General features: G+C 39.4%; 1 protein-coding gene across 1 annotated transcript; it reads left to right on the top strand.

Annotated features, from left to right (window-relative positions):
- The first annotated feature begins 895 nt into the window (after positions 1-895).
- On the top strand, positions 896-14,581 carry slc34a2a (solute carrier family 34 member 2a). The gene is made up of 13 exons (XM_007239681.3): positions 896-1,196; positions 4,875-4,926; positions 5,051-5,179; positions 5,662-5,790; positions 6,219-6,362; positions 6,541-6,652; positions 7,395-7,590; positions 8,787-8,882; positions 9,431-9,518; positions 10,393-10,560; positions 10,670-10,786; positions 12,020-12,144; positions 12,985-14,581. Exons 1-13 carry the CDS (start codon positions 1,191-1,193, stop codon positions 13,525-13,527), a joined length of 1,905 nt encoding a protein of 634 aa, XP_007239743.3. The 5' UTR covers positions 896-1,190; the 3' UTR covers positions 13,528-14,581.
- Positions 14,582-14,821: the final 240 nt, after the last annotated feature.

Genomic DNA, 14,821 nt, shown 5'->3' with positions numbered 1-14,821 from the left:
CAAGTGTTCTAAATAGGTACTCAGGGGAGTGTGAGCGGTTGACTGAGTGAGTTCTGATGGACAGAGTCAATGAAAAGCTATCTTACTTTTTTTTACGTCTTGCACCCACGTTGTTAAAATAACAACAGAGTTCATTATTATATCTACACCAATGGGTGTGAAAGTGAGGTGTATTCAGGTAAATTTCCGGGCTTTATACTTGTATCGCAAACCCTTTCTTTCTTTCTTTCTTTCTTTCTTTCTTTCTTTCTAATGTTTTCCCCAATTTTTCTCTGGATCAATGGTTCCATCCATTCAGCTGCTTGTCTGCTGTGTGATGCTGCAACACAAGAAGAGTGAAGACTAGCACACCTAGACGCCTTCTCCGACATGTGAAGTCTGACTCCGCCTTTTTTTCGACTGCTGCTGATGCAGCATTGCCTAGTACAGCGCACTTGGAGGATCTGATACATCAGCTCACAGATGCCTTGTGCTGAGCGACATCACCCTTTGGAGTGATGAGGGAAAAGAGCACCATATGCCAATCCAGAGAGAGCAAGGCTAATTGTTTCGGGGCTCTGGCAGCTGATGGCAAGCTACATAACTGGGATTAAAACCTAATTTATGAAGAGACACGCTGGTGCCCCACTAGACACAATACTCTTGTCCATGTATAAAGTGTATAAAGACCTATTCCAATTCCAAGTGTTGTAACAGTTTTTGAAGTCAAATGACATAAAATTGATAAATGAGGACTATTAAGCTTTATATCTGGCTTATAAATACCATTTAATGTAGGGGTCATAACGTGTTATATCACAGTGAGCTTTTAAACGATAATGAATAATTGCTAATCAATACAGGAACACACAGTGACACACCCACACAGCTCCGCCTCTGCACTTTACCATTGGCGTGACCTAACTGTGCGGAGGGGGAATCCTCTCCGACTGGCTATAAAACACACTCGCACACACACGCATCTGTACACACAGATCATTCACTGATTATTCTGATCTGGAGTGTGTGCTCACCTGACCAGGTGTGTGTGTGTGTGTGTGTGTGTCAGCCCGGACAGGTGTGTGAAATTGCTTGAATTATTCTGTTACACTGAGAAAGCACAATTTTTACGGATTCTTTTCTCGAACTTCCGGGTTTTGGACACAGTTTAAACCCTGTGTGGGTCAGCAGGACTGGACTAGAGCCGGCAAATGAAGGTAAGCAAACATCTCGCCATACTTCATGAGCGTTAACACTTCCACAGTTTTAATTGGTGCAATAACTGTATGTCGATTATATGTAATCATGTAATTACACCACTCACTACATTCATTTAAATACAATGGGTAAAAGTATATCATTTCATAGCATTTACTTTAAATTAAAGTGCAGTAGCTGGGAACAGCAGGGAGTAGAACGCCTCTACTTTCTTTTTTGCAAATGTTTTCTGATAGACGTTTGAACATTGCTGTGAAGTGGATTTGATTGTATTCAGCCACATTGGAGTGAGAGCATCAGTAAAGTTAGGTAAAGTCAAGGAAATCATTATTTGATCCCTTGCTAATTTTACATTTTACAATTTTACATGAACAGTCTATAATTTTAAGGGCAGGTTAATTTTAACAGTGAAAGATAGAATTTCTAAAATGTATGAAATTCAATGGATTCAATAATCAATTATATAAATTTATAATATAATTCTTTTGCAGGAAGAAATAAGTATTTGATCCCTCTGGCAAAAAAGACTTAATACTCGGTGGCAAAACCCTCGTTTCAAATGATCTCTGAATCATTATGATTTCGAGGCTGTTGCATGGCAACTCATAAAACATAACTTCTCTATGGTAAGAAGGTCTGGAGACTGGCTAGGCCACTTCATGACCTTATTGATGCTTCTTTTTTTAAAACCTTTTTTTAATGTGCTTTTCTTTTAATTTTGCTGTGGTCCCAGCTGCCTTGAGATCATTAACAAGTTTCCCCTGTGTAGTTTTAGGCTGATCTCTCATCTTCCGCATGATCAACTTATGGTTTTGTAGCCCATTCCAGCCTTGTGCAGGTCTGTGATCTTGTCCCTGACATCCTTAGAAAGCTCTTTGGTCTTGCCCATGTTTTAGAGGTTTTCAGAGTCTGAGTGATTAATTGTTGGCTAGTCATTGGAGAAGTAGAGATAAACCCTGGTCAAGCTGGTCAGGCTGGTTAAAAGCTAGTTTACCAGCGTAGATTTTGATCAGTAGAGGGTTTGGTGTTGTTTAAATTGAAGGGTGAAGCTGGTCTACAGGCGTGACCAACCTGACCAAGCTAGACAACCAGTTTGACCAAGCTTAACCATGCTGGTTGACCAGCGTGACCGGCGAGACCATGCTAAATCAAATGCTGCATACACTATGCTGGTCAGGAGCTTGTTAGCAGGTTAAGGTGTTTTCACGTATAGCTTGTTTGGTTTCCAATTTCAGACTTGTGTTTGCACCAATCCAATGTAGCAGGTATGAAAATACCAGAGGAAAATAGAATTGGTGTTGTGCCGAAATGTGGCTCTTCATGGCTTGCAGGTGCATCACACAACATGAGCTGGAATTCATCACAACAACTGGCAAAGCAACTCGTTCTACAACATTACCTAAATTACCTAATAGATAGTATATGAAGAGACAGTATATGCATCGTGTAAAATGAGGAGAAGTCCTAGCTAACTGTTTGGTCTGACTAGCCAAATATATTGCTTTTTAAAAATCCAATAGCTAATATAAAGATTAAGATACAAACACATACATAAACATACCTACGGCTGTCAAAACTACAACTACAACTTTATGCTGTTCTTTATAAAAATGGACCAAAACATTGTATGTTAGCATCGCAAAAGCAACGGTTCAGGTTTATGGATAACGTAGATTCATACAGTGTTAGAAAACACAAAAGCAAGACTTATATAAAGAGATTAGCCTAATGTAGCACAATGCTAACTGATTGCATATTAGCTTTCTTAGCTTGTAAGCTGCATTAGCCTTGGAGCTATGGTGTAAAACTCGATGTAAAAGTGAACTATACTGTTCAGGGTGACGAGGGGAGACTGTAGCTTTGATTTTTAGCCGTTACAGGAAGTGCTCTGTCCTCCGCAGAGCGGTCACATGGAAAAATCCTGGCTCTGACCACACACTGCGCTACAGACTGATCAATACTGTGCCGTGTGACAGAAGTGTGGGGTAAACGGGTGTACGGGGTTTTCGGGATCACAGTGTGGTGCTGTGTGTGTGTGGGGGGGGGGGGTACAGTGGTACAAAAACTTATATTTTCCCTCCTACAGAGTTCTTGTGTTTTCCCATTTTTCTCATACATTTAAGTAAAAAAATATATATTTACTAGCAGACAAATTTAACCTGAGTAAATATAAAAAGCACTTTTTAAATGATTTTTATATGATTTTATTTATTAGTCTATCCCTGTGCGAAAAAGTGTTTATTTCCCATAAATGAACTGTGATTAATCACACTTTTAGAAAATCTGAGTCAATTTCACTACTAACCACGACCAGGACTGATTACAGCCAGATCTGTAGAATCAAGAAATCACTTAAATATAGAACCTGACTGACAACATGAAGCAGATAAAATATCTCAAAAAGCAAGACTTCATGCTACGATCTTTGATCATCTATCAGTCTGGTAAAGGTTACACAGTCATTTCTAAAGCTTTGAGACTCCAGCGAATCACAGTGAGAACTATTATTATTCACTAATGGAGAAAACAGCAATAGAACACTGGTGAACCTTCCCAGGAGTGACCGGCCGACCTAAATTACTCCAAAAGGGCATGAACAACTCATCCAGGAGGTCAGAAAAGAACCCAGAACAACATTTAAAGAACTGCAGGGTCTCACTTACAGCCTCAGTTAAGATCAGTGTTTTAATGATAAAATAATAAGAAAGAGACTGTGAAAGTACGATCTGTTTACAAACAAATATCTTGATGATCTCCAGAACTTTGGGTAAATATTCTTTGGACTGATGTGAAAAAAGTGGAACTTTTCAGAAGGTGTGTGTCCAGTTACACCTGACATTAAAGTATCATAATTTCAGAAAAAGAACATCATACTGAATGTAAAACATGGTGGTGGTAGTGTTGTAATGGTCTGGTGCTGCTTTTCTGGAAAACGTGCTGTAACAGATGGAAGCAGGAATTCTGCTGTTTAACAGACAATCCTGAAGGAGAATATTCATCATCTGTTCGTGACCTCAAGCTCAGGAGTACTTGGGTTATGCAGCAGGACAATGACCCAAAGCACACAAACAAATTCACCTCTGAATGACTTAAACAAAACAAAACTAAATGAAGGTTTTTGGAGGAGTGGCCTAGTGAAAGTCTTGAGATTTAGATGCTGTGAATGATCTTAAACAGGACGTTCAAGCTTGACAATCCTCCAATGTGTCTGAATGAAAACAATTCTGTAAAGAAGAGTGGAACAAAATTCCTCCACAGAGATGTGAAAGACTCGTTGCCAGTTATCGGTAAAACTTGACTTTTCCTTCAAATGATAAAATGGAGCTCCATCCAATACTTTTAGTGATCATTCAAAAGTATCATGACCTCACAACCATACCTTTCTCACTAAGTGATATCAAGTCCTCACAGCAATGTTCCAAAAGTAGAGGCAGTTACTCCAACAATAGCCAGATGAACTCTTTTTTTTTAATACCCAAAATTTTATTCTAATTAGGGAGTTTGTAGTGTGTTGCTATAACACATGGTTTCAGTGGTAGTTCAGGTGGTTGCTAGGGTGTTGTTAACCATTTGATACATGTGCGTTTGTGATTTGAAATCTATTTATTTAATAAAATGATTCGTAAAATAGCAAATAACCCCAAACTAATAGTGATAGTGTGTGTGTGTGTTTCCAGACAATGGCACCTCGACCAAACTCTCTGGAGCAGCACACAGATGCTCTTAATGGTATGTAGACAAGAGTGTGTTTGTTGCATCTTAATGTACAGTATATTAATAATTATATATATAAAATCTAGAAACTTTTCTCTCTCTCTCTCTCTCTCTCTCTCTCTCTCTGTCTCTCTCTCAGGTCAGAAACACAAGTCGGTGTACATGGCTCCGGCTGTTTCTACTGTGGCTCTGATTCAGGCTGATCTGGACAGAGAGGAGGATCCCTGGGACCTGCCAGAGCTTCAGGACACTGGGGTCAAATGGAGAGGTATTACAGAGACCAAATCACACCTTAAAAAAATGATTACGTGAATGAATAAGTGAGTGAATGAATTAATGCAGTAAATGAATGAATGAAGTTGATAAAGTAAATGAATAAAGTGAATAAATGAATGAATGTGTGAATGAACGAATGTATGAATGAATGAGGTGAATGAATGAATGAATGAAGTGGATAAAGTAAATGAATAAAGTGGATAAATGAATTAATTAATGTATGAATGAGGTGAATTAAGTGGATACATGAATGAGTTAATTAATTAATTAAGTAAATTAATGAATTAATTAATGAGTTGAATGAAGTGGATAAATGAATAAATAAATAAATTAATTAATGAATTCATGAATGAAGTAGATGGAGTGGTGATCATTTAACATCCTGTCCTCACTAATGATCAGCTTGTCACTGAATACAATTAAATCTCTCTCTCTCTTTATCTCCCCCTCTCTCTCTCTCTCTCTCTCTCTCAGATTTAGACAGTAAGGGGAAGGGGAAGAGGGTGTGTATTTCAGTGTTAAAGCTGGTGGCGCTGTTGGGTTTACTGTATCTGTTCGTGTGCTCCCTGGATATTCTCAGCCAAGGGTTTCAGCTTGTTGGAGGTACACACACACAAAACATTTTTTTTTCTTCATATATATATATGAATTATGGTTTTGTTAGCAATTTAATTCATGGATGGGGCATCAGTGGTTTGTGTGGTGGAGTGGATTATGCAAATTATGTTGATTATAGTCTTAATATCTAGAATAAAATATAAAACAAAACACTAGAAAGTAAACTTCTGAATCTGAAGAATCTTTTTAGCTTCAGTCTTTACTAAACGAAACTTTATCTGGAGTTTATTAAATGTTGAAAACTAAGACATAGAAACAATGAAGCAGTATTAATATCGATCATTTAAATTTTTACACTATTCAGCGTAGAATTAACCCTTATATGACATTGGATTCAACTGTAAAATTGATAAATACATACTTCTACAACTGAGTGTGTGTTGAATAATGCTAACAGTGTGTGTGGTAATTAGGGAAGGCGGCTGGTGATATATTCCAGGACAATGAGGTGTTGTCCAACCCCCTTGCTGGACTGGTCATTGGTGTTTTGGTCACTCTGCTGGTCCAAAGCTCCAGCACATCCTCCTCTATAGTGGTCAGCATGGTCTCCTCTGGATGTAAGTACTCTCTGAAATGAGGTTGAAGGTGATGTTTGTGTGTTTGGCATGAGTATAAAGCAATAACAGATATAGAGTTCACACTTTGTTCATGATTCCTTACAGTATACAAACTAATGTCAAAATGATTCAATTGGTTTAGTGCATCGATATTGACCGCAGTTTCTTTCTCTCGCAGTGCTGCAGGTGTCAACAGCAGTCCCCATTATCATGGGCACCAACATCGGGACGTCCGTTACTAACACAGTGGTAGCCATGACGCAGGCCGGAGACCGCAGCAAGTTCCGCAGGTCAGAAAACATTTCTGTGTGTGGAGTGAAGCTGTGTATATATATATATATATATATATATATATATATAGTAAGGTGAACAGGTGAAATCAATACTCTGATAATTGACTTCATGGTGGTGCCGTGTGCAGTGTCATATGATCATTTGACAAAGTAAGGTGCATTCTGGGTAACATAGTCCGGAGACTGGAGACAGGGAAATGTCAAAATAAGATAGGTCAGTAACGGTAAACAGCTGCCAGAGAGGATAAACATGCCATAAACGATCATCAGTCCAGGGTTCATACACAGAGAGGCAGCAACATAGAGCAGGAATAACGCTTTGTAATGTGGGTAAACCAGACAATACTCGGCGAGGTGTGTGTGGATTGAATATATATATATATATATATATATATATATATATATATATATATATATATATATATATATATATATATAGTGAGGTAAACAGGTGAAATCAATACTTCGGTGATTGACACTTGCTGTGTGCAGTGTCGTGTGAAATAAAATAGATATGTACATGGATATTAAAACCAATTCCACCAGCAGAGAAATAGTGAATTAAACTTACAAACAGCATACCAGCTATTTTTTGAAGCAGCTTGTACTATGTATATTTCATTAGCATTAGCAGGTTGTGTTTTTAGCTCTAACTAGCTAGATGAAAGCTATATATTACGATGTCATGTGAAACACAAGAATGAAAACATCATGAAAACAACTATGGTTCTCTGTTCAGGGCGTTTGCTGGAGCCACGGTGCACGACTTCTTCAACTGGCTGTCCGTGTTGGTGCTGTTGCCGTTGGAGGCCGCTACAGGTTACCTGTACCGCCTCACCGAGCTCATAGTGAGATCCTTCAACATAGAAAGTGGAGATAACGCCCCGGCACTGCTCAACGTCATCACGGACCCGCTCACACACTCCATCATAGAGGTACAGGATGCTATCAATTGCAGATATCTTGACTGGTCATTCTGACTAGTCAAAAAGCACCAGATTTACCAGCTCAGTTTAGCTTAGTTTAGCATAGCAGATATGTACTACTTAGCTAGAGGAACAGGATGCAAGAACTAACCAATAGATTCTTGGGTCAAGCTGGTAAACTGGTCTAGCTTGTTGAGCTGGTTGGGTGACCACCTTCCCAGATATCATGCCCATGTGGGTCATGTATGGGCAGTCCAACTGGGAACCAGACAAAGTCCATATTGGCCCTGAATGTGGATGCCAGTAAATATGGGCCCCATTTAGGATGTACACTACCTGTGGAGCCTAGATCCATGTGGGAATAAGATGGTTTGAAAAGTTGGGGCTCTTTTGGGAAGCCCAACTGGGTCCTGTAACCACAGATCTACAAACTCATTGAGAGCCCATTGGAAGCCACCTAACCCACGTTTGTGTTTTTTTCTTGAGCAGTATATGGTATAGCTGGTCCAACCAGCATGACCAAATAGTTCGAGCAGCTTAACCATGCTAGTCCACCAAAATGAGGTCTCTTCTAAACTAAATACAGAATCTGTAACTAAATATCAGTGCTTGATCAGGTATTTCTCATTTTTTTAATTTATTTTTTTCAAAAAATCCTATTTTTTCTCTGATACATCAGCTCACAGATGCCTTGTGCTGATCAACATCACCCTAGGAGTGATGAGGGTAAAGAGCGCCATCTACTGTACTGTACCCACCCAGAGAGTGTGCTACTGTGCTATAGTTGTGAACAATGTGTCTACGTAATTTGGTAAGCAGACACAATGTGCAGATCACAATATGCAGATTAGTTAATTAATTATTCCACCCCCTTGCTGACATCCAACCATCTGTGTCTCACCGCTATCAAAGTCACACTGCTAGTGCTGCAGCTCAGCCAATCAGCTCTCCCTCCTAGACTGCCTCTAAACCCATACATCACCCAGTGCCCCTCCCAAACTACTCCTCCCATTTTTTTGGTATCCTTTTTTCAAGTTTGAGCTGAGGGTGGAGTCAGCAAAAAATCAGCGGGCTTATTGCCCTTTTAAGAATTTACTTTGCTAAGATTTTATTTTTTGTAGTGTGAGGTTTTTGCTTGTATTAATAAACTTGCAAAAACAAGACTGTGTTTGATTAATCGAGCTGCATTATTTTGTCCAATACAGCTGGACGAATCCGTCATCAGTGGCATTGCAACCGGAGATCCAGAGGCCAAGAATAAAAGCCTCATCAAAACTTGGTGCTCAACAATGAAAAACACGGTAATGCATATAAAAATGAACTTAAACTTGGCAACTTCATAGCAACCACATCAGACGCCATAGCTACAACACCACAGCAACCACCTGGCATACTAAACCAACCACTTAGAAACCCCCTTGCAACACTATAGCAAAGATTTGGCATACTATAACAACCACTTAACAACTTCCTGGGAACACCTCAGCAACCACTAAGAAATCAATAGCCTGGCATATTATAGCAACCAATTAGCAACCACCTAGCAACACCACAGCAACTACTGAGCAACACTAAACACTATAGCAAAAATCTGAACTATTATAGCAACCAATTAGCTAGCACCTAACAACACCTCAGCAACCACTGAGCCACACTGTAGAAAAAAACTGGCAGCAAACACAACCTCTTTTCAACACAATAGCAAACCAAGTAGCTACACTATAGCAACCACATGGGATACCATAGCAACCGCTTAGCAACACAGAAGAATGTTTACTTTAAATTTGCTTTTCTCTCACCTACACTAAACATTGTTTTTTAAAGTGTTTTTATTCTTTTAATTTTACAGACACTGCAGAACGTAACTATCGTCAACTGCACTAGCGCCCCCTGCTGGGAGTGGAAGAATGTCACGGAAATAATAAACATTCAGAAATGTGAGTGAGAAACATAGTTTTACTATGTGTTGAATAGGAGTGAGAATCACAGGACATCTCACGATACAATATTATTAAGATACGACGTCTGCAATGATGTTAAAACCACGATACTGTGATTGTGCAACACTCGATATATCGCAAGACAGTTCTTTACGATACTTTATGCCATCTGTTACTGTTACTGAAGAGAATAAAATATAATACACCTAATTATACCACAGTTAGTTCCGACCCTGCAATGTGATTGGCTGAGAGTCGTTCTATGAGTGCCGTTATCAGCCGGTAATGCACTGTAACCAAAGCTCTCTGTGTATTACCCCTGCCACATACAGGTTACCTAGCAACGATGCAGCGCTTACAAGCCAAACAGCGCAGCTACAAACAGAGCAGCAATGGAACTATTTTAACTTGTGGAGTTTTTATAACCAAACAGACCATATTTTCTCATTTTTCAATAAACAGCTACAATGCACCCGAGATTTGTGCTATATCGTGTAATATTGGCACTGCTGTGCTGCTTTATGACCACAGCAGCACGAATCTCGAGTGTATTATTGCTTAAATAAGTCAATACCAAAAAATGTTATTATAGCGCCACCATCTGGAGTAATGAAGCATTAATTGTAAACTCTTAGTAAAACTGGAAGGCAAATCTTAGGGAGTTTAGAGCGCATATGTTACAAAAAATGTATTGATATCTTATGTCACATATTGATAAAGTATCACAAAAAAAATGATACAATATATATTGTGATACTGATATTTTTATTCCCACCCCTCAAGTTAAAATGGCTCTATGCTCAAGCAGTTGAACTTAATATGAGTTTTATTATGATTTCTAGTATCAATACTTTGCTCTCTTTGGTCTCAGGTCATCATATCTTTGTGGACACTAATCTGGCAGACCTAGCAGTGGGGCTAATCCTGTTAGCCATGTCGCTGGTCGTTCTGTGTGGTTGCCTCATATTCATTGTCAAACTCCTCAACTCCATGCTGAAGGGTCAGGTAGCTTCAGTCATCAAGAAGATCATCAACACAGGTCAGATTCCTGATCCCAGAGCCTGCTTTTGGATTAGCATTGTGCTAACATTGTATTTAACACATAACTGTATTATAAAAGCATTAAAATATCTTTGATTTATGCACAGATTTTCCGTTTCCATTCTCATGGGTGACCGGATACCTGGCCATCATGGTGGGAGCTGGAATGACCTTCATTGTCCAAAGCAGCTCGGTTTTCACCTCAGCTATTACACCTCTAGTAGGTCAGTGTCTCACAGAGATATACAAACAAACACACACACACACAAACACATTTATCCTCAGATCCATATACACTGACTACCAACTTACCTTGTACTTCCATTCCCTGGCCACTTTATTAGAAACACCTACTCTACCTTCTACTTCCACTCACTAATGGCCACTTTATTAGAAACACCTACTCTACCTTCTACTTCTACTCACTGGTGGCCACTTTATTAGAAACACCTACCTTGTGCTTCTGCTAACTGACCACTTTATTAGAAACACCTACTCTACCTTCTACTTCCACTCACCGGCCACTTTATTAGAAACACCTACCTTGTGCTTCTGCTAACTGACCACTTTATTAGAAACACCTACTCTACCTTCTACTTCCACTCACCGGCCACTTTATTAGAAACACCTACCTTGTGCTTCTGCTAACTGGCCACTTTATTAGAAACACCTACTCTACCTTCTACTTCTACTCACTGGTGGCCACTTTATTAGAAACACCTACCTTGTGCTTCCACTCACCGGCCACTTTATTAGAAACACCTACCTTGTGCTTCTGCTAACTGGCCACTTTATTAGAAACACCTACTCTACCTTCTACATCCACTCACTGTCCACTTTATTAGAAACACCTACCTTGTGCTTTCACTCACTGGTGGCCACTTTATTAGAAACACCTACCTTGTGCTTTCACTCACTGGTGGCCACTTTATTAGAAACACCTACCTTGTGCTTTCACTCACTGGTGGCCACTTTATAAGTGTTTTCAGCCCCTGTAACTGCACACCAACCAAGCGGAGCACATGAGGAAAGGGTTTCAAATAAAGTGGCCAGTCATATGACCTCTTACTGCTTTTGTGCTGAAGTAGCAAACCTGTTTCCTCTAAGAATTTCAGTAAGAAATGTGTTACTGTTATCTTATCAGTTTAGTAATTAATTTGCAGTACAGTGAGATACCTTTGGAACAGTTTATTAGTGGTGAACTCTGTGACATTTAATGAGGAAATTTAGAAGAACATTGTGTTCCTCTTTTAACATAAAACCTGCCATAATATGTAATATACAGTACTCAATTATGTATAAAGGTTTGATTAATGTGATATAAAAGCTTTAATCACTTAAAATAAATAATACACTGGTTTGCTATAAGCATAGCTAGCTTTTAGCTTTGCTAAACTGTATATAATAAAACTGTAAATAATGTGTGTGTGTGTGTGTGTGTGTGTGTGTGTGTGTAGGTATTGGTGTTATAAGCATTGAAAGAGCGTATCCGTTGTCTTTGGGCTCAAACATTGGAACCACCACCACAGCTATACTGGCAGCCATGGCCAGTCCAGGAGAGACACTGACCAATTCACTGCAGGTACACACACACACACACACACACACATATACACACACTAACCCACATATAAATACAAAAAAATATATATATATTTTTTCTCACACATCCTTATGTATAATTTTTACCAGTCAGAGTTATACAGGAGTTTTAGTATAGTTTCTCCAGCACCGAAAAACCTCTTAGCCTCTAACCACTATTTCCTCCGGATAGCTCTGCTGGAGCAACATTAGCATTAGCTGCTAACGGTGCTAGCTCTTTCGATGTTCAGGGCGAAATATTATCATACTGTACCCTGTGTGTTTACCGTGTTAAAATAAGCTACATGGGATGAACCGCTAGCTAATATCTCCCTGACTCAGTGTAGCGCTGTCGGGAGGCATTAGTAGCTAATGCTAATGCTCCAGACTTAGTGCTGGAGATTTTCGTGAATCTAAACTTAATGTAAATAAATGGAAGCGCTTTACTTACCAAAATAAATACGTTTTCAGGATAGAAATCTGTGTAGATTAATATACTGCACTCATTTAACTTTAAAAGAAAATGTTTTTTTTATTACTGTTTTGTTTACTTAGCTTAGCTTTACTTAACTTAGTTAGCTATCCAGCAGCGGGACCCACTGTATTAGAAGTTCCTTAAAATGCGCCTTATAATCCAGTGCAAATTATGTATGAAAATAGACCAGAAAATAGACGTTTATTTGTCATTGAGCCTTATCGTGTGAAATATACTATATATAAATTTTTTCCTAATTGTTTCTAACTTAGAGTATGCTGATTAGCATTTCTTTTTGAAGTAAAGGGGGAATTTTGAAGAACAAATATGGAATAAATGCTCATGTGTTGCTTCCTTTGTCTCTAGATCGCTCTGGTTCATCTATTCTTTAACGTGTCGGGCATCCTGCTGTGGTACGTCCTGCCGTTCATGCGTGTCCCGATCGTCCTGGCCAAAGCGCTGGGCAACGTGACGGCAAGTTATCGCTGGTTCGCCATTTTCTACATCCTCTTCTGCTTCTTCTTCATCCCGCTGCTGGTGTTCGGCCTGTCGCTGGCGGGTCTGCCTGCGCTGCTGGGCGTCCTCCTGCCGGTGGCGCTGCTGCTGCTGTTTATCATTGTGGTGAACTTCATGCAGTCGCGCTGGCCTCACTGCCTCCCTCACTGCCTCCGGACCTGGGAGTTCCTCCCCCTCTGGGCTCGGTCCCTGGAGCCCTACGACAGGATGGTCACGGCCTGCGCCGGCCGCTGCTGCTGCTGCTGCAAGTGCTGCCAGGTCATCGCCCCCGGCGATGAGGAGGCGGGGCCGGCGGAGAAGAAACCCTGCGGAGTGGAGATGCACGACGAGCCGGCGATAAGCAACGAGAACTGCACGAGCACGCCGGTGATCCTGAAAGTGACAGCGTTATAGACTCACTATTAACATTGCTCTCATGCATTTACCATATAGTTATTACACAGCGAAACTCAAATCCATATCAACCTCACTGACTGATGCTCTGCCACCTGGATGGCATCAGTGGACTCGGGAACGAGAGCAAAAAAAATGCAATGTTTAAATGTTTATGAATGTTGTTTCATAATTTATATGTTTGTATGTTTTTGTTTCTAACTTTTACAAATGCCATTTAGTGAACTTACAATTTTATTTATCTCAGATGTACTCGATTATCAAAGGAAAATAGCACTGGAGCTACGAGGCTAATGCTAGTAAAAAAAACTGGGAAAGCATAGAGCGTGCACCAGATTATAAGGCGCATTATGTGTCACTAGTAATGAACAGGAGTGTCGCCATGTTTCCCTTGTAATTCAGCAGGTCTTGCTGCACTTGCTGTATCTTCGGCATGTGTGTGTGTTTGTGTGTGTGTGTGTGTGTGTGGGGGGGGGCTGTTTATGGCATGTGCAAACGTAACATTTTGTCTGTCTTTCTTTTTTTTAAGATTTATTTTAATTTTTCTCCTATTTTTCTCTCCAATTCAACTGTTAGTCAGCTGTATATCCCACACAAGAAAGTAGCATCACAGGGCTAATGCTCGAAGGAAAGCGCAGCGACTCAGTTACGATACATCAGCTCACAGACGCAGCCTTGTGCTGATCCACATCACCCTAAGTGATGAGGGGAAAGAGAACAATCTACTGTACCCACCCAGAGAGAGCAAGACCAGTTGTGCTCTCTCAGAGCTCCGGCTGCTGATGACAAACTGCATGACCGGGATTCAAACCCGGGATTCTCCCGATCATAGTGCTAATACTGCTAACAAAGAACAAAAACAGATTCGTTTGAACAGTTTGAACAGTTTACGAATTGATGGCTACCCAAAGACCAGCTCAAAAGTTACATAACAGAATTTATATATTGTCTTTTTGTGCTTTAAAGGGAGGGGTTTTCTACCTAATTTGTTGTTACTAAAAAAAATGGAAGGCTACACTCTTAACTAGATTTATTAAAAACAACCTGTAGTTTGTTAAATTATATATATATATATATATATATATATATATATATATATATATATATATATATATATATATATATATATATATGTGTATATTGTTAAACTAAAGAAAACAATTTTAATGCTAAAACCTTTTTTTTTCTACATTACCTGATTTGTACAATTTGTTTGGGGGTTAACAATTAAATCTCAAATTAAGTGATTTTTTTTAAATAAACTATTTAAAAATAAACATTTGACTTGAATAAA

This window comes from Astyanax mexicanus, chromosome 25 (genome assembly GCF_023375975.1).
Source record: "Astyanax mexicanus isolate ESR-SI-001 chromosome 25, AstMex3_surface, whole genome shotgun sequence".
Classification (NCBI taxonomy): domain Eukaryota; kingdom Metazoa; phylum Chordata; class Actinopteri; order Characiformes; family Acestrorhamphidae; genus Astyanax; species Astyanax mexicanus.
This window is presented reverse-complemented; position numbering and strand designations above follow the sequence as displayed.

Coding starts and splice junctions, on each gene's coding strand:
- slc34a2a (XM_007239681.3), top strand. Junction 10,561..10,669: donor CAAGAAGATCATCAACACAG/GTCAGATTCCTG, acceptor ATTTATGCACAG/ATTTTCCGTTTCCATTCTCA. Junction 12,145..12,984: donor CACTGACCAATTCACTGCAG/GTACACACACAC, acceptor CTTTGTCTCTAG/ATCGCTCTGGTTCATCTATT.